Source organism: Aspergillus saccharolyticus (genome assembly GCF_003184585.1).
Source record: "Aspergillus saccharolyticus JOP 1030-1 unplaced genomic scaffold BP01scaffold_49, whole genome shotgun sequence".
Taxonomy (NCBI): domain Eukaryota; kingdom Fungi; phylum Ascomycota; class Eurotiomycetes; order Eurotiales; family Aspergillaceae; genus Aspergillus; species Aspergillus saccharolyticus.
In genome coordinates this window covers 149,216-166,023 of record NW_020290659.1, presented here as the reverse complement: position 1 = coordinate 166,023, position 16,808 = coordinate 149,216, and the positions used below count along the sequence as shown (strand labels likewise).

The following is a 16,808-nucleotide window of genomic DNA, read 5'->3' as shown; positions in this document are numbered from 1 at the left end:
GCCGGTTTCCCGTTGCTCATCGCTATTGTCCCTTGGACAGTTTCCCCCCAGTCATTCCCTCACTCTATACTAATTGCTAACACCCACAATGCCTGCTGAAGAGGAGCAGAGATTGGCGTCGACCAAGCGTCCCATATCCGCCGTTGATGGTGGCGATCAGGATGGTACGTCTGCACGACTCCCGGAGAATCAGTACAGTTGCGCAACAAGAGCTCCAGCTCGATCAGCTACTGACTTTATTTGCGCAGGCGACGACGATTCATCCGATGATGACTTCGGTCCAGCTCTTCCCTCTGCAGATGCTCCTAAGAAAAAGCGCCGCAAGCTCCCTTTCGAGAAAGTTTACGTGAATGCGCTCCCGGCATCGCCCCGGTATTCGAAATCCCTCATGCACAAGGACCAATTGTCCTTCCTCACAGTGACTCCGCATACGGACTTCCTGATCACCTCCTCCATCGATGGCGTCGTTAAGTTCTGGAAGAAAATGGCAGTTGGGGTTGAGTTTGTGAAAGAGTTCAAGGCGCATGCCACGGAGATCAAGCATGTCAGCGTTAGTGCCGATGGCCGAAGCTTCGCGACGACTGGTGCCGACAAGACGATTAAGATATTCGATGTAATTACTTTTGGTATGTCTTTCAGTCTGGAGTCGGTGCAACTCAGTCTAACTCGGGTGTAGATCTATTGGCTATGCTAACAGTCGATTTCAACCCGCGGTGTGTTTGCTGGGTGCATCGCCGTGGCGCCTCATTGCCGCTCCTTGCGGTGACCGACGAAGAGAGCAGCATGATCCAGTTCTTCGACGGCCGCGGCGAGAACCCTACCCCGTTACACACTGTCAAAACCATCCATCGCAGTCCTATAGTCGCTATTGCCTTCAACGACGCCTACGACTGTGTCATCTCCGCTGATGAGTCTGGCATGATCGAGTATTGGCGGGCGGGTGACGGCTCGTTCGAAAAACCAGACAATGTGTTTGAGCTTAAGTCCTCCACCAACCTCTTCGAGTTCAAGAAATCCAAGTCTACTCCCGCATCCATATCCATCTCACCTTCCGGCGAGCAATTCGCGACGATCTCGTTCCCCGACCGCCAAATCCGCATCTTTGACTTCGCTACCGGAAAGCTCTACCGCAAGTACGATGAGTCTCTCACCACCATCATGGAGATGCAGCAGGCCGGCACAGCGCTCTACCAGCTCGACGAGGTCGAGTTCGGCCGGCGGTTAGCGGTCGAGCGCGAGCTCGAGAACCCCATCACCAAGCCGAAAGTCAACGTCCTCTTTGACGAATCGGGCCACTTCATCCTGTACGGCTCCCTCCACGGCGTCAAGTGCATCAACACCTACACCAACCGGGTGGTCCGGGTCTACGCCAAAGACGAGCCCTTCCGGGCCCTCAACCTCGCCATGTACCAAGGCCAGCCCCAGAAGAAGGGAGTCGTGACCGTCTCCATGGCCGCCAGCGCCAATCCCCTCCTCCAGGAATCCGAAGAGCGCGACCCGCTCCTCATCAGCACCGGCTACGGCAAACTCCGCTTCTACCTCTTCACGAACGACACCGACGTCTCCAAATCCACCCGCGACGTCCAGAACGAGCGACCGCGCGAGGCCGCCTCCGGCCGCGAGGCCACCGCCCAGAAGACCGCCGAGCTTGGCACGTCGGCCGTCCTGCACACCACCATGGGCGACATCCACCTGCGGCTGTACCCCTCCGCCGCGCCCAAGGCGGTCGAGAACTTCACCACGCATGCCCGCAACGGCTATTACAACAACACCATCTTCCACCGCGTGATCCGCAAGTTCATGATCCAAGGCGGCGACCCGCTCGGCGACGGCACCGGCGGCGAGTCCATCTGGGGCGGCGAGTTCGAGGACGAGTTCTCCAGCCTCAAGCACGACAAACCCTACACCCTCTCCATGGCCAACGCCGGCCCCAACACCAACGGCAGCCAGTTCTTCATCACCACGGAGAAGACGCCCTGGCTGGACGGCAAGCACACCGTCTTCGGCCGCGCGGTGCAGGGCCTCGATGTCGTGCATAAGATCGAGAACACCAAGACGTACAAGGAGAAGCCCGAGCAGGATATCAAAATCGTCAGTATCACGGTCTCGTGAGAGGGGAAGCAGACTCCACAAGTTGAAACGGCTGATGAAATATCGTCGACACTGGCCCTTCCCTTTCTTTCCACAGTTTTGGCTTGGTCTCCTATGCTGGGTTCCCTGTACATCTAGATTATATCCATCACCCGCATTGAGCATCCTTGTACGAATCACGATTTTTTTCGATATACGTAGGTTTGTTTCTGGATATTTGCTATACAGTCTTCGCATTGGCAATGAGCGACATGAGTTCCTTTTGATATTTGAACCTGGCATAATCAAGCATACCTACTAAACTTCCGGTATCGCGGGTACATGTTCCCAGTCCGAGATGTCACAAGTTGAAAGAAAATCATCATCAACGGAGACAACCTCAACTTCAGTTCCTGTGATACAGTAAAACACCGTAGAAGATTGATCCCCATGATCCCTTGCTGGAGATGTGCGAGAGTACGACATGAGTGAGAGAAGAATAGATTTTCGATCGCAATGACGTGAGACAGAGCCAAATAGGATGCCTGAACCAGTAACTATGCACAAAACTTGGAACAGGATGGCGTTTTCAACAAACGAAGGAAAGTGATACCTCATACTGTGCAGGGGGAAAAAAGGATCACTGGTACTGTACTGCAATAAAATACCCTTATAGACACAGTGAAACGCCGGATATATGCAAAGATCAGCGGGACAGGCCCGTTTTTGTCCATAAAGGCGTCTGCTGTTGGTTCACGGCAGATGTGTTGCCGTAAGAGTTGAAAAAAGCGAAGAATAAGATGGAATCCATGATTTGCTATCGTTGAATGAAAAGAAAGTCACGGCAAATGGACAGAACACAGAGGATTCGCGGGATGACTAATTGGGCTCAAATACGAGGCCCGTGATCTGGTTTCATCGAGCCACTTCGCGGATTTCGGTGTCACCTTCAGATACGGTCTGCGCCTTCTGCAGACGGGATGGCGTGCGAGCGGGTCGGGGCCCGGGAACAGGAGCAGCAGCAGCGACGTTGGTGCGTGAGCTGCTAGCGATAGATTCCGGGTTCTGCACGGGGTCGTAGCGACCGGGCATGAACTGACCCGGAGCGCGGAGATCAGGACCCGGTGAGGGACTGGCCTCTTGTTGGCGGGCGGCCAGCAACGCGCTGTCTGTACCACCGGTCGCTGCGGCGTGATACAAGCCTGGGTACTTCCGATCATGGCGGCGCTTCGCCCATACGCCCACCACGCTGATGATGGTGAACCCGACGACTAGGATGATGACCATAATCACCCATTTGTAGTGTGTTGACCACCTGAAGCACAATACGTCAGCCAATTGTGCCCAACTAGACAGCAAAACCCTCGAGGTGCACCTACCAAGCCTGAGAAGCGTCATTTCTCCGGTATGCGCGAATCTTGGTGACTGATTGAGCGGAATGGGCCTGCCAATTTTCCTCCTCCTTACCATTCGTTTCGGGTTGGGTGAGAGGAGCTTCGAGAGCGCAGTAGTTGCTGTACCATGTCTGTATTAACGAGCGATCGGAGGCGTTGGTGCAAGTATCGTCGCAGATCGAGTCGGAGGAGGTATGAAGCTCGGTGAGGTTATGCGAATGACAGAAGCATTCCGTATCAGTAGCGGAATTCGTTTGTGAATCAGCGGGGAGCAAGCATTCTTGCTGGGCTTGACGGAGGGCGAAGCAGGTCAGGCCGCATGAGGGAAAGGAGGCAGAGGCAGTGGAAGGTAGGATAGCGACAGTTTGCGCATTGGCGATGGTTGAGGCGAGGAGTAGCGAGAGGTAGGCGATCAAAGGCAGGGATCGCAATCTGGAAGGTCTGGCAGTAGCATGACTGGCGGTCCAGGCCTGAGGCCAAGGGGCCATGACGACTGCTTTCGGAGACTGAGAGGAATGGGCGGTGGGGACCGTCGAGAGGAATGTTTACTGACAGCCGTGAACCATGATATGTCGACAGACAGGTTCAAACGAGAGGTGGACAAAGTAGGAGGAGAATGAGAGAGGAATTGAAGAGGTGGAACGAATGACGAGAGAGAGAGATAAGATCCCAGAGAGGGGGGGGAGAGGGGGGAGGAAAGGGTGGAGAGGGAAAACACTGAGGTTATTGTGGATAGTGTGTTTCAAAGGTGGGAAGAGTTGAACCCCCGAAGTTGGATGGGGAGGAGGGAGGGAGGGAGGGGCGGGGAGGGAGAAAGAGAGAGAGACAGTAAGCAGCAACCTTGGAAGGAAGCCCGAAGACGAAGCGAAAGATTGAGGGAGGGAGGGAGCGAGGATGGGGAGAGAGAGATTGGAAGCCGGTTGCGGGCGGGATGAATGAAAGGGAGTTGCGCGGCCTGGCGGTGACTATCGCCTAAACAGTAGTTACTTCTTTTCTACAGTGAAATCTTTCTCTCTCTCTCACTCTACTTTGTGCTCTTCATCCCATTCACTTCCTCTCTGCTGACCCTGTCATGCTCCGCGCTTTTCTTGTTCTCGATTATTATTTCCTGCATCACACACACACTATACCTAATGACTTATTCTCCCCGACCACCATAATCTCAGCTGCTACCCATCGCTCATCGGCCATGCCCGGATGCGTGAGGACGCCCTGTCAGATTGACTGGTGGTAAAAATATGCAGCCCACTAGGCCCAATAAACCTCGTTCCTGGGCCCACTGCCTCCTCTTCATGATGCAATCCAAGTGGATTCAGTCCCCATCATTGCTTCCCCAGTATGCTGCAATCTCTCGAGCTAGACACTACCCGACCTACCTGAATCCTGAAGTACGTCGTTTGCCTGGCACATGAAGTCATCGTGACTATATTGCAGCTCCTCATCGCGCATCGGTCAACCGACTTAACAATGTCGATCGCATCTCGTGTTGATCAACGCGATGGAACCTTGATTTAAGCCCGCCCAGGATCCACGGATCAGCCTAGATCCAGAGAAACCAATCTCAATCTCAGTCCAGGGGCAGGGCCATGAACTGCTGAAAACCCCTCGGGAATGTGTCAACCACGCCAACTCACCCTCACCAGATGAACTGCAGTCATTGCGACTCCTCAATGCTGATGAGCCAAGAGTAAAGTCGGGAGCAGACTTGTACGGAATTATGCCCAACCAGGTCTAGTCGCCCCTTTCGCGCCTTCATCGAGCCAAGCTGCCAAAAGCAAGGGATCAGAATGCCTGTCCCTAATCTATTTTCAGCCCACTTTGCCCGATCGGAAACTGCACCTTTCTACGGAGTAGTGTCTTTATGCAAGGTGGAAATTACCACAGTACTCTGTAGTTCGAGACCGTTGTGTGTTCACCGTCGAAGCGAAGGCCCACTCTTTCCCTGGAGCACTAGCCCGTCAGCATGGACAAGGATCTTCCGCAATTCGTACAAGATAACACTAAGAAAGATAACACTAAGACATGCAAGACATCGAGTAGGTCCCCAGGACACGTTTTCTCCGGTACAGGAGGGGCTTTATCAGACCAATCCACTGTTCGTGCATCAACCCCGACTGTCTAGACTATCGACTACGCATCATGATGCTCGGTGTTATTGTTGAGGATAGTCAGGTAGATGCCGACTGTGATTCATGAAAACTCCGTTGTGGATTATCCAATGACACCAAAACATTCGAATAAAAGATCCAAATTATCTTGAGCACGTCAGACTTGGCCCTGCGATGCTGGAAGCAGGGGAGAGAAAGATCCAAATCAATCTCGCTTCTTGCGATGTTCGACTGCCTGTCAAAGCTGGACTTCACCTACTAGCAGATCTCGATTTGCCACTTGATGCAGCCTCATTTAAGCAACAATGGACGAGACCTCAACCAAACCCCGTCATGATAAATCCTTCTTCGTGACCCCATACCATCAATCAACAAATGATTTTCCAGCATTCAACATCCTAGAGCTCGTTCTCTACCAGAACCAGCAGCAGCAAATTCATCAACTCTCAAAAGCTCTTCGCATGCTTTTACATACTCGTACCGCTCAGCTGGCACCCATCCCTCAGACCCGACACCTAGTGCGTGCCTCGACCATTGGTCTTGCTCATTGAACTCCATCTGCGCAGAACTCAGCTCTAAACACTTGTTCGCCTCGTCCTTATCATACGTGATCGGACAGGTCGAGTCATCGCTATCTTCCGACCGCGCCAGTCGTTCCCAATTCATCGTCAACTGAATCAAGTCTGCTTTGAGGGTGACATTGTCCCCATCCCAGGGAACAGCAGCCTGATTGCACAATTTTTGCCTCAACACCCCCAGATCTCCCGTCAAGGCCGCCTGGTGGGGCCGATTGAGCTTGGCTGTTGAGTTGAGATAGCAGTAATGCAGCCAGCGGCTGCGAAAAAGCTCCCGTTCGCGGCTTTTCTCCGCTTCACTTAGCATGTCCAACCTCTCTGGCAAACTTGGTTCTTGCAGCAGATTAGGACTATCACCATCCGCGCTCTGGAGATTGGTCGGAACTCCGCACTGTAAGAACAGTGGGCGAATGTTAGTATATTGCCAGTCGATCAGGGCCGTGATTTCTAGATCATCGTCGACAAAGATGTTACTGGGCTGCAGATCTGGATGACGAATCGTATGTCGCGTTAGGGACGTATCGCTCGGAACTAAGTACGGTGCAATTCGAAGATAATCAGCGAGACTATTGATATACTCTCTGGGCGACTGCTTATATGGTTGATGAGGTGACCGATGTTTCGACGATTGCACCGGCTGACCATATTCTTCGAGATAGGCAATCTCCTTCCTAGCGCCGGCAGTCAGCGCCTCCACCGGGCTCGTGTCTACACCCGAAGTCGGTCAGTCTTTGTGCAGACACAAGATTGTTGGGGGATGACTTACATGGTCCTCGGTGAACGGGCAAAATGCGTCGTTGTCCCAACCAGAGACCCCTTGTGACCTCGGGTCCAATGCAAAATTGGCCTTCTGGCACGAAGCCCTCCTCGCCCGGAATAGGCACCGTCTCCATGCACCGCAGGTCCCGCTCCATGAAGATACTCCCACTAGCCGGGAACTCGAGCGCAAACAGCCTCGCCTCCCACGCAACAAGCTTTTCCACTAACCCTGCCAGCTCCTTTTCGGATAAGTCGAACCAACGCTCAGTCAAAGACCGTCCCGACGCGCGTTCCATGAAGATATACTCCGTGCCCGCGGCATTATCCGCTGTCGCTGAGTATCCGTAGATGCGAGGTACAGGGAACCCCCGGCGGCGTAGATAATTGATGGTAGCTACCTCACTCGCGACTAAGAGGTACTTGGGCTCCGTGACGGGGTAAGGAATGCGTGCCACGAGTTGGAAGCCATCACGCATGGTGACGAGAAAGGTGCGGTTGAAGCCGCCCTCGCCGAGTTTCTGTAGATCCACGACCTCCGACGCGGGGGCATTGATTGAGGATGCAGCCAGACGTTTCAGCTCATCTACGTTGAACGGTCGCCGTCGTTGAGATTTGCGGAGGTGTTCGTCGTAACTGTTGCACGGTCAGTTTCTGATGCATGTGCGGTCGCGCTCATGATAGTATAAGGGCAAAGGGTGACATACATCCATCGCCCTGATGTGTCGTTAAATAGATCTGAAGAAGAGGCAGAGCGGTCGTTGTGTTGCCATCTCCTTGAGGCTGTAGCCCCGTCCTGCAGCACTCGGAGTTGCCTGCAGGGTGCTTGGATCGCCGGGCGTCTTACCTGAGCCAGGAGGAGCTTCATTATGGCTGCGGTAGGGCACTCTCATTGTCTGTTTGCGACTGAAGACTGAGCGAGCCAGCCAGCGAAAGGTAGAAATGAGGAAATTTCTGTGAGATGAGATGAGGAAGAGAGGGAAGAGGAGGAGGCGGGGAAATGATTGCTTGTCTAACTATGCTCGGAGGAAGACGGTCGTCCCTTTGGTCCGATGCAGGAATCATCCCATCTCCTTCCACTGCCGAGGCACTAATGCAGTCTTCCAGGGTTTAGTATCCGTCAATCCTTCTTCAGCCGGAGCATCAAGGCAGCTGTCACGGTAGATACGGACTATGTGTATATTGTTCATCCCGATGAAGTTTCGCTTTCGCTGTGCAGCCGGATCATATTTCAGATACGACGAACCATATAGAATGTGATTATTCTATAAGCCCGGATCACCTCGGGGGGCATGCGCCCATCGCGACTGCACAGCCAGCCACTCCAAACCAGCAAGCCACCAAGCCCACGAGGCCGATCTTCTCTATTGATTTCTCTTCGCGTTCCAAAATACTCACAAACTCTAGACGCAAATCTCGGGGTTGCCGACGCAGATTAAACCAGACACGATCCACCCCACCATGTCTCTGCCCAGTTATAGTCAGCGGCATCAGACCCTCGTGGAACACAAAAGGCGCGCTGATGACGGTCCCTTCATAGGCTGGCACCAGAAGGTGGAAAATGGCAGTGCGTCCATAGTCGGTTGTCTCGATCAGGGTTTCTCTGTCCGTCCGCATCCTCAGACACAGGGCGACTAGGTCATGACCGTAGCCCCCAAACTCGGGACCAAGGGGCGATTGTAGATTGGCATCCTCGAAGTATTGGTACCAGTCGGTGTCAAAATGCCACACATAGAAGTAGTGAACGGCGTCCGTCCTTAGCCCTGGCGTACTTTCCGAGCTCGTTCTTGACAAAGCCATGCACATGTCCACCAAATCCCAACGCCCCCCAGCCCTGCACCCTTGCGAGATTCGCCATGGTGAGCTCGCCGCGAATCTGTTCTAGACTGGAACCGACTCTTCTGACAGCGTCATCAGCTCTGAGAAGACATAACGCGACGGAAAAGACTGCTGCGGCCTGGAACATAGAAAGGAAAGCCGCGGTGGAATTGAAGGCATCCGCAACGACGATGGTCTCCTTCGTCTCAATCAGCTCAGCCACCCTCCGGACCGCCTGCAACATGGCAGTATTTTCTTGAGTGATGGCTTGGAGCGCGCGTTGCTTTTCTTGTGAAGCTAGAAACTTCGCCTTGGATGTCTGGCGGTCTTGGTGCTGAGTCCATAGCTGATAGAAGAAAAGAGTGAGTGATGGCCTATATTTTTCGGATGAATACTTTGGCGCCTTCTTGTGACAAGCTGGCGATCGGGGTTAATACACCCATAGCGAAAGAAGTGTTCTTCTTTCATTAAGAGATCAAGTCGAATCCGGTGACTTGAAGGTCAATTTCATGGGAGAAGAATTCTTCAGCGGTAATGCTCACTATTGCCCCGCACGACAGGTGAGAGCTGGCTGTCTGGCCTTTCCGAAATGACAGGGCCATGACAGGTTGATTGCCTGGTAGGTATAGACCTAACTAACCATCAGCCACTTACTCATGTATATCTGATCTTACTTAGCCACGGAGACACAAGCTTGCCTCCTATCATGGTGGTAAGTGTGAAAGTAGAGGAGATGAGAAGAATGTGAGTAGCGGACGATGAGACAGTGACTTCAGGGCTTCAGCCCCGCCTTTAACATAACCTCAGATTGAGCATCTGAGCATCAGATACCCTCAACCACATCAAGCCAGACAAGCTGCGAGAGTCCGATCTCGGAAGTGGTAGCCATTCTCGACCATCTCGGAAAAGCCGCGACGTCACCGCGCGAGGATCTATCGGTTCTATCGGGTGTCTCCATACTTCAAGTCGCCATCCTTCAAGTAGATAAGAATACATAACTTCGGACGTCCTCTCATATCACACTGCAGTAGCGTCGAAAACCAGTTGCGAGGATGTACTCCAAATTTACTCAGTTGCCACGGATGTACAGTACTAATCTGTCATAGGCTGAATTACATATCTTGTAGTGTCTGCACCCTAAGCCACCCCGCATTTCCCTCCCCCGCAATTCAGCGCGAATAGGAAACCATACATCTGGTGCCAGTAAATGTCTGGGTGTTTATTCGGTACCTCTGTATTAGTGCTTTGGGCCTCATTCCGGGGGTCATATGCCTTGGTGCGGTTGCGACCATCACCACGTGGTCCAATCTGCGACGAAAACCGCAGTGTCTGCTATGGCTGCGTACTGTCTGGCAAGTGTTCGCGCGTTGGGCTAAGCCCAGTGGATCGCCTGGGCTGGGGTGGGGAAGTATATCCCTTGCGGGTGAGTGTCCAGGTCTTGTCCGACTGCAGAATACTTACCAGAAATGATCCATAGTGATGAGGGTCACAGTGGCACCTGGGGTGCCAGACAGGCCTTCGTCAGCCCCGCAGACTGATCCCTGGGCAACAGACTATACGCTCGTTGGCAGTCTGTCTCGAGGAGTATAAGCTGTGGCACTCGCTTATACAGATGTAAGGGATTCGCCGAGTTTGAGCGGTGCTCCACAAGAGTAGTCAACCCGGAGCTGTCCTCCGTTGCGAAGTGGAGGGCAGGATACGGCGCCATCATGCAGATGCGAAGTGACACCCGGCTATATGAGGATGCCCCACCGAAGGACTATCTCGATGACTGGTTTGATGAAAGGCTGCGCTGGTGGGCGAGATTCCTGGCCCTCAAGGAAGTGCGGACTTTCTACTCCCGTAACGTGCAATTGATTCAGTAGTTTGACGGTCGTAGTCTGATTATTATTATGACTGCTATTGCAGGTTCTATAATCATTATGAGTATGAGGAAGAGGAGACGATCCACAGGAGATTTACTTTGACTTAGAAGGCTCTCCTACCACTTCACATTATCTAAGCTGTATGTAATCCTACTAGCGATAGTTATGTTAGAGCCTTCATGATATCACTTGCGGAATTCGAAATCCATTCTCTTGGCGAAGGATCTTCCAGACCATCGCGAAGCACATTCTCCGCACCGGCGGCAATCCATTCGGCTTTGCCTGCCGCGTTCCACAGCGGATTGTTCTCCGGTAAAGGGAACTGTAAGTCGCTCACATGGAGGCCTGTGCTGCAGCCAAAGGTCCTGCAGACCTTGAACACAGCCAGATTGAACCTCTTGACCTCTTCAATGCTGACCCAGATATATGCCGCAGGATAGTCTTGGCAATATCGACTGAGCACGTTGGGATAATACAGCATGCCCAGTTTCTTGCAACTCGCGACCAGCCAGTGCAGTAGAGCGGCGGCTGCGGGATCGAGGGAGGGCTGCAAGTCGAGACTCAGGGGGCCGGTGTTGTCTCTATGTAGCGCAGCAAAGATGATATGGAGTAGGATAGCCTGGTACGTTGGGACGGGCCAGGAACAAATCCCCATGCTTGCGTTCTGGGAGGCGGAAACATCCCATACATGCTGAAGTTGAGATTTCTTCTAGTCAGTGACAATTTTTTTCTCTTGGTTCTCTTTAAAGTTGTGGATGCCTTAGACGGGGACAATGCAACAGAACAAAGGGCCTAACATACTCGCTGCTGACGTATGGCGGAGTCCAGGACGCGGTGGATCTCAATGGCCTTTGACTGTGCATCTTTCTCCCCACTTACCCACATACCTAAGGCTATCATCGACTGCACCAGCAAGGGGGTTTCGGCGCTCTCGTGAAAGGACCCCCGGTGATTGAAGGACCAGTGAGGGTGGAACAGCTTGAAGTATAGACCGAGAAAATGCTTGTCCCGCTCGAAGGGAGCAACGGTTACAACTTCGGAGGCGTTCGGTCGCGGAAGCATCCGCAAGGATGTGTCTGTTGAGCTATCCGCGGGTTGCTGTGCTAACTGTGAATCCAACGAACAGCGAATGCCTCGGTGCAGGCAATTACTGCATGGTGGACCCCCTTGACATCGAGCTTTTTGAGTCCGACAGCGGGTGCAGGCGTGTTTGACAGCAGGCCCGGACTCTGAAAGCCCATGTACAGCTCGCATATGTCGTCGCAGTGAGTCCCTAAATATAGGTCTCGTTGAACTATGTCTCTTGTAAGTTAAAGTAGGCATGGGAAAAGGCTTTACCTCCGACCAAATTCCTGGCTGCAAGTGGGACACCGTGGAAGCTGCTGGCGGGTATGTTGCGCCTCATGACGACGGCGATGCTCTTTTCGCTGATAGCTCGCGATACAGCGAGGAAATCGACACTGATATGATGTCTTGGGAGCCATTTTTGTAAAATGATACTGAATTGCGGGGATACTTGGACAGTGGGACACTTGGACACTTGGACAGAGGGATCCGGTGTTTCCGCCTTGCGGGCTTAGTCAGATCATCCATATCATCCTAACTACCAGTCGATTCGAAAGTTGCTTTGTGGAAGTCTTCAGGGCATGCTGAGTTTCCAGGTATATGTCAAGTCATGCTGAAGAAGGGCAGGCCACTCGGAGTGCCCACCCGGAATGCCCTCCGGAGCGCCCACCGGCGGGCCCGCAATATTGCAAATAGCCCTAGCATAAGCACAAGTATAAAAGAGCTAGTAGAGGAAGTCCGCCTAGGTCAAAGAAACAGTGAACTTTTATCACCTCTTCAATTGTAAGAAAGATATCAATGCAGTTAAGAGTTTTCTCTCAGTGCCTTTTACCATCGAACAAGCGGAATTATGGCTCCTACTATCCTCATTGCCGGCGCCACCGGCAACACCGGCCGCAGTGTTATCGAAACCCTATCAAAACTACTACCAACGAGCAAAACGCTGTCACATCACCGCATACTCGCTCTCACGCGCGCTGCGAGTAGCCCTACCGCGCAGCAGCTCGCCACCTTCCCGGGCGTGGAGGTAGTGGAGCAGAACTGGGTGGACATTACCGCCGACTGGCTCAAACACCACGAGGTAGTCCGAGCCTTCATTGCATCCCACAACAAGCCGAATCAATTTGCGGAAGAATCCACCTTTCACCTCGCCGCGCTCCAGGCTGGGGTCCAATATGTGGTTCGCATCTCGACCACCGCTGCGAACGTCCGCCCGGACTGCGGGGCTTACTATGCACGCACGCACTGGGCCATCGAGACCCTTCTGAGTTCCCCAGCATTCGGCCGCTTACAGTGGACCTCGCTGCAGCCCAATATCTTTTCGAGCTTCTACTTGGGCCCCGCGGCGGAGTTCATCAAGAAGTATCGTCTCACTGGAGAACAGGGAACCCTGAGGTTGATGGCGTCCAAGGAGGCCCCCGTGGCCGCGATTGATTCCGATGAGGTTGGGATCTTTGCCGCACGCCTTTTGTCGCAGGATAACCCTGCTCCCCATCATCAAGCCAAATATGTCCTCAATGGGCCGGAGGACATCACCGGCGAGCAGGTTGTGGGACTGGTCGAGCAGATCATCGGTGTGCCGATCAAGAGCGTTAGCTACAAAGACCTGTCGGGCCTCGATGCCTTCCTTGCGCAGGAGTACATGGGGGGTCAGCAGTCGCGCAATGTGGTTTGGTCGATCAAGCACGCCCCTGAGACGGCGTGGGCAGGGGAGTGCACGGCCTCGACTACAAGCAAGGAAGTGTTGGAGCTCGCGGCTCCACAGCGAACACCTGCGCAGGTCCTGCAGAGTCTATTAAAGGATTAGAAAAAGTACTTGGTTGATCGATGGGGTGTAAGTATGCATTTCAGACTGGTTTGTCTTACGCTACCCGTGCTTGTCTTGCTTGTGCAAATTCACATCCTGATTCAGCGGCGTGGAGCGCGATCGAAGCATACACTGATACTCTATCTGTGCAGCAATGAATGCAGAACATCTTGAATAGCGCCCATGAGCTCATACTATGATTTATCCTGTAGAGTAAAGTGCATAAGTAACAATGGATGTTCTCCGCACCGGACAAATGCGGGGACAAACCCGACAAACAGCGCAAATCACGCAAAACGGATTGTTGCGACAATCGTTTGGCGAATCCAACGATAACTGATTTTCCCTCGCGACCAAATTCAACCCTTCATGACATACACTAGGGTCTGCAACAGCAAACGCAGCGTTTCTCGTCTCTCCAGGACTTCAGCTCCTTTCCTGTCCCGCGCCTCGTTCGTCGCAATCCCAAGCGGGGCTCGAGTTGCCGCCATGTCCACCTCGACAGCGGTGCCCCCGCGCAAACCAATGCCCTCTGCATTGACCTTTGATCTACATGCCAAATGCTCGGTCGGTGCTCGCGCTCTCTTGAATGCAGCCAACTTATTGTCTTTTGCTAATCACATTTCCCTCCTAGACCACAAAAGCACGCGCTAGCACGCTTCACCTCCCCCATGGCGACGTCCCCCTCCCCATCTTCATGCCCGTTGCGACACAAGCCTCCTTGAAAGGGTTGACGTACGACCAACTCAGACAGACTGGCTGCCAGCTCTGCTTAAATAACACCTACCATCTCGGCCTCAAGCCCGGCCAGGCAGTACTGGATGCGGTCGGTGGTGCGCACAAATTGCAGGGGTGGGATCGGAATATCCTCACGGACAGTGGAGGGTAAGCATACGGCGCGATCCCGGGCGGACGGGCTCTAACACGAATGGGTAGTTTCCAGATGGTGTCTCTCCTCAAACTCGCTCAAGTCACCGAAGAAGGTGTCCGCTTCCTTAGTCCGCACGACGGCACTCCGATGTGTGTACTTCCTCGATGACGCGAGCGATTCGTCTCTAATGACTCAGGCTTCTCACCCCCGAACACTCCATCTCCCTACAAAACTCCATTGGTTCCGACATTATCATGCAGCTGGACGACGTGATCGCCACCACTTCCCCGGACCACGCCCGGATCCATGAAGCGATGGAGCGCTCGATTCGATGGCTGGACCGGTGCATCGACGCACACAAATACCCCGAACGACAAAATCTTTTCTGTATCATTCAGGGCGGCTTGGATCTGGAGCTCCGCAAACAATGCTGCGCAGAGATGGTGGCTCGAGATACGCCAGGTATTGCTATCGGAGGTCTTTCCGGCGGAGAGGCCAAGGAGGACTTTTGCAAAGTGTAAGGTGTTCGATTCGGGCTGTGGACATGGGCTGATAGATACAGGGTGGACACTTGTACAGGACTGCTTCCTGAGCGGAAGCCACGCTACGTGATGGGAGTGGTAGGTTGGCTGCCGCGCGGTACATCACTAGGTAGAGACTAACAAGCGACAGGGCTACCCAGAGGATCTGATTGTCGGTGTCGCTCTCGGTGCAGACATGTTTGATTGTGTCTGGCCCACCCGAACCGCTGTAGGTCTCCCTGTCTGCGTGAAGTCGCCTAAAGCTAATGAGGACCAGCGATTCGGCAATGCGATCGTCCCCAGCGGGACACTCAACCTGCGCCATCGGTCCTACGCGGAGGACTTCCGGCCGGTGCAAGAAGGCTGCACTTGCAGCATCTGCCGGCCCCGAGATCAGGGCGGCCTTGGGATTACGCGTGCATATATCCACCATCTGACGGCGAAGGAGACTGTGGGAGCGCATCTGTTTGTTTGTCATCCAGCGTGTGGTTGAGAGTTTGCTAACATGACTAGTCTGACCATGCACAATGTCCACTACCTGCTGTCCTTAATGGGATCTGCGCGGCAGGCTATCTTGGAGGATCGGTTTCCCGCCTTCTTGCGCGAGTTCTTTGCCAACCTGTATGGTGAAAAGACCAACTACCCTCAGTGGGTGGTAGACGCATTGCGGGGAGTGGGAGTCGATCTTATGGTAGATTAGCTAGCATAATACCCGATAGACAACCATCTGGTTGGTTACTGGTGGTCCAGCTCAACAGCACCAAACTATACAATCCACAGCCAAGCACACCGAGCTACAACGCTCTCTATATCCACATCAACCCTCCCCCACACAGCCCTCAATAATCATACAACTCCGCAAAAGCCCAACTCCGCCCCTTGACTCAAACCACCCTGGCCAATTCCTTAGGCGGCCTCTCCCCAAAAATCCCCGTCCCCACCCTCACCTCATCACTGCCCAACCGAATCGCCCCTTCGAAATCCTCACTCATCCCCATACTCAACTCCAACCCCTCCTCCCTTCCTTCCTCCCCCTCCAACCCCAGCTCGCGCACCACCTCATCCCTCACTTTCCTCAGCGTCACAAAATCCGCATTTTCCTCCCCTTCCTTCACCGCGCGACTCCTCGCGATCGCCCCAATCGTCATCACCCCTTGCAACCGCAACCGCGGACACCTCTCCCGGATAAACCGACACAGCTGCACCGCCTCCTCCCCGGGCTCCACCCCGCTCTTCTCCGCCTCCCCCGAGGTATTCACCTGCACGAACACCCGCAGCCTCTCCTCATGATCCGTGTCCTTGAGGCTTGCATCCCGCTCCCCCCACCCTTTGTCCAGCAGCGAGGCCTTCTTCGCGCTGTCCACGCTCTCCACCGCCCACAGACCCCGCACCTCCCGCGCCAGCGTCGCGCATTTATTCGATTGCAAGCCCCCGATGAAGTGCCATTTGATCGTGGGCGGCAACAACCGCGCTTTCTCGATGAGTTCTTGCAGGTAGTTTTCGCCGAAGTGCGTGTGGCTGGCGGGGGCCTGGTGGAGGGTGAGGATGTCTGAGGCGGGTTTGAGTTTCGAGACGGCTATTAAACGTGGGGCTGACGAGGTGGTGGTGGTGGAGGTAGTTGAGGAAGCGGCGGCGGCGGCGGCGACGCGCGAGGAGACGTGCGCGAGGTTGGCGAGGAGCGTGCTGGTGCGGGTTGGGGTGGCGGGGCGGATGGGGATTGGAGTTGTCATTTTTGCGCGCGCGTTGGGGTGGCCCTGGATTGTGGGCTGTTCGTGTGTGGGTTTTGAGGAGGGTTTGAGGTGACGTGTGGTGAAGTGAGGTGTGTGGTGTATTGTGTAGGAGTGGTGAGGGTGGGGTGTTGCTGCTGCTGGTGATGCCCCGCCAGGCTGGATGAGTCAGCGGAAGGCTTTTAGGTTAGATATCACATGACTCTTCTTCACTTCCTGGGGCTTGTCTTG

General features: G+C 53.9%; 9 protein-coding genes across 9 annotated transcripts; 3 read left to right on the top strand and 6 right to left on the bottom strand.

The window, feature by feature from the left end:
- The first annotated feature begins 52 nt into the window (after positions 1 to 52).
- On the top strand, positions 53 to 2,250 carry BP01DRAFT_173224 (WD40 repeat domain-containing peptidylprolyl isomerase). Its single transcript, XM_025570789.1, has 3 exons — positions 53 to 164; positions 249 to 626; positions 677 to 2,250. The coding sequence occupies exons 1-3, from the start codon at positions 89 to 91 to the stop codon at positions 2,110 to 2,112; spliced, it is 1,890 nt and encodes a 629-aa protein (XP_025427297.1). The 5' UTR covers positions 53 to 88; the 3' UTR covers positions 2,113 to 2,250.
- Positions 2,251 to 2,837, bottom strand: BP01DRAFT_173219 (uncharacterized protein). The gene has a single exon (XM_025570788.1). The coding sequence runs from the start codon at positions 2,686 to 2,688 to the stop codon at positions 2,389 to 2,391; it is 300 nt and encodes a 99-aa protein (XP_025427296.1). The 5' UTR covers positions 2,689 to 2,837; the 3' UTR covers positions 2,251 to 2,388.
- Positions 2,837 to 4,069, bottom strand: BP01DRAFT_173213 (uncharacterized protein). The gene is made up of 2 exons (XM_025570787.1): positions 3,450 to 4,069; positions 2,837 to 3,385 (listed from the first exon to the last, which is right to left on the bottom strand). The coding sequence occupies exons 1-2, from the start codon at positions 3,950 to 3,952 to the stop codon at positions 2,986 to 2,988; spliced, it is 903 nt and encodes a 300-aa protein (XP_025427295.1). The 5' UTR covers positions 3,953 to 4,069; the 3' UTR covers positions 2,837 to 2,985.
- A 1,893-nt stretch (positions 4,070 to 5,962) lies between these two features.
- Positions 5,963 to 7,796, bottom strand: BP01DRAFT_377176 (phosphotransferase family protein; the record flags this gene model as incomplete). The annotated part of the gene is made up of 4 exons (XM_025576997.1): positions 5,963 to 6,855; positions 6,914 to 7,539; positions 7,611 to 7,641; positions 7,751 to 7,796. The coding sequence occupies 4 exons, from the start codon at positions 7,794 to 7,796 to the stop codon at positions 5,963 to 5,965; spliced, it is 1,596 nt and encodes a 531-aa protein (XP_025427294.1).
- A 294-nt stretch (positions 7,797 to 8,090) lies between these two features.
- On the bottom strand, positions 8,091 to 8,790 carry BP01DRAFT_360574 (uncharacterized protein). Its single transcript, XM_025575945.1, has one exon. It carries the CDS (start codon positions 8,707 to 8,709, stop codon positions 8,182 to 8,184), a length of 528 nt encoding a protein of 175 aa, XP_025427293.1. The 5' UTR covers positions 8,710 to 8,790; the 3' UTR covers positions 8,091 to 8,181.
- A 1,929-nt stretch (positions 8,791 to 10,719) lies between these two features.
- On the bottom strand, positions 10,720 to 12,097 carry BP01DRAFT_328100 (Zn(II)2Cys6 transcription factor). Its single transcript, XM_025572932.1, has 3 exons — positions 11,925 to 12,097; positions 11,388 to 11,859; positions 10,720 to 11,277 (listed from the first exon to the last, which is right to left on the bottom strand). Exons 1-3 carry the CDS (start codon positions 12,068 to 12,070, stop codon positions 10,750 to 10,752), a joined length of 1,146 nt encoding a protein of 381 aa, XP_025427292.1. The 5' UTR covers positions 12,071 to 12,097; the 3' UTR covers positions 10,720 to 10,749.
- Positions 12,098 to 12,501: 404 nt separating this feature from the next.
- Positions 12,502 to 13,458, top strand: BP01DRAFT_349506 (NmrA-like family protein; the record flags this gene model as incomplete). Its single annotated transcript, XM_025573755.1, has 1 exon — positions 12,502 to 13,458. One exon carries the CDS (start codon positions 12,502 to 12,504, stop codon positions 13,456 to 13,458), a length of 957 nt encoding a protein of 318 aa, XP_025427291.1.
- A 347-nt stretch (positions 13,459 to 13,805) lies between these two features.
- On the top strand, positions 13,806 to 15,613 carry BP01DRAFT_360571 (tRNA-ribosyltransferase family protein; the record flags this gene model as incomplete). The annotated part of the gene is made up of 8 exons (XM_025575944.1): positions 13,806 to 14,025; positions 14,093 to 14,343; positions 14,395 to 14,478; positions 14,526 to 14,846; positions 14,892 to 14,949; positions 15,002 to 15,079; positions 15,128 to 15,315; positions 15,364 to 15,613. Coding segments are annotated over exons 1-8 (1,240 nt in total), but the record flags the coding sequence as incomplete, so codon positions are not given.
- On the bottom strand, positions 15,465 to 16,692 carry BP01DRAFT_173107 (uncharacterized protein). Its single transcript, XM_025570786.1, has 2 exons — positions 15,909 to 16,692; positions 15,465 to 15,652 (listed from the first exon to the last, which is right to left on the bottom strand). The coding sequence occupies exons 1-2, from the start codon at positions 16,578 to 16,580 to the stop codon at positions 15,602 to 15,604; spliced, it is 723 nt and encodes a 240-aa protein (XP_025427289.1). The 5' UTR covers positions 16,581 to 16,692; the 3' UTR covers positions 15,465 to 15,601.
- Positions 16,693 to 16,808: the final 116 nt, after the last annotated feature.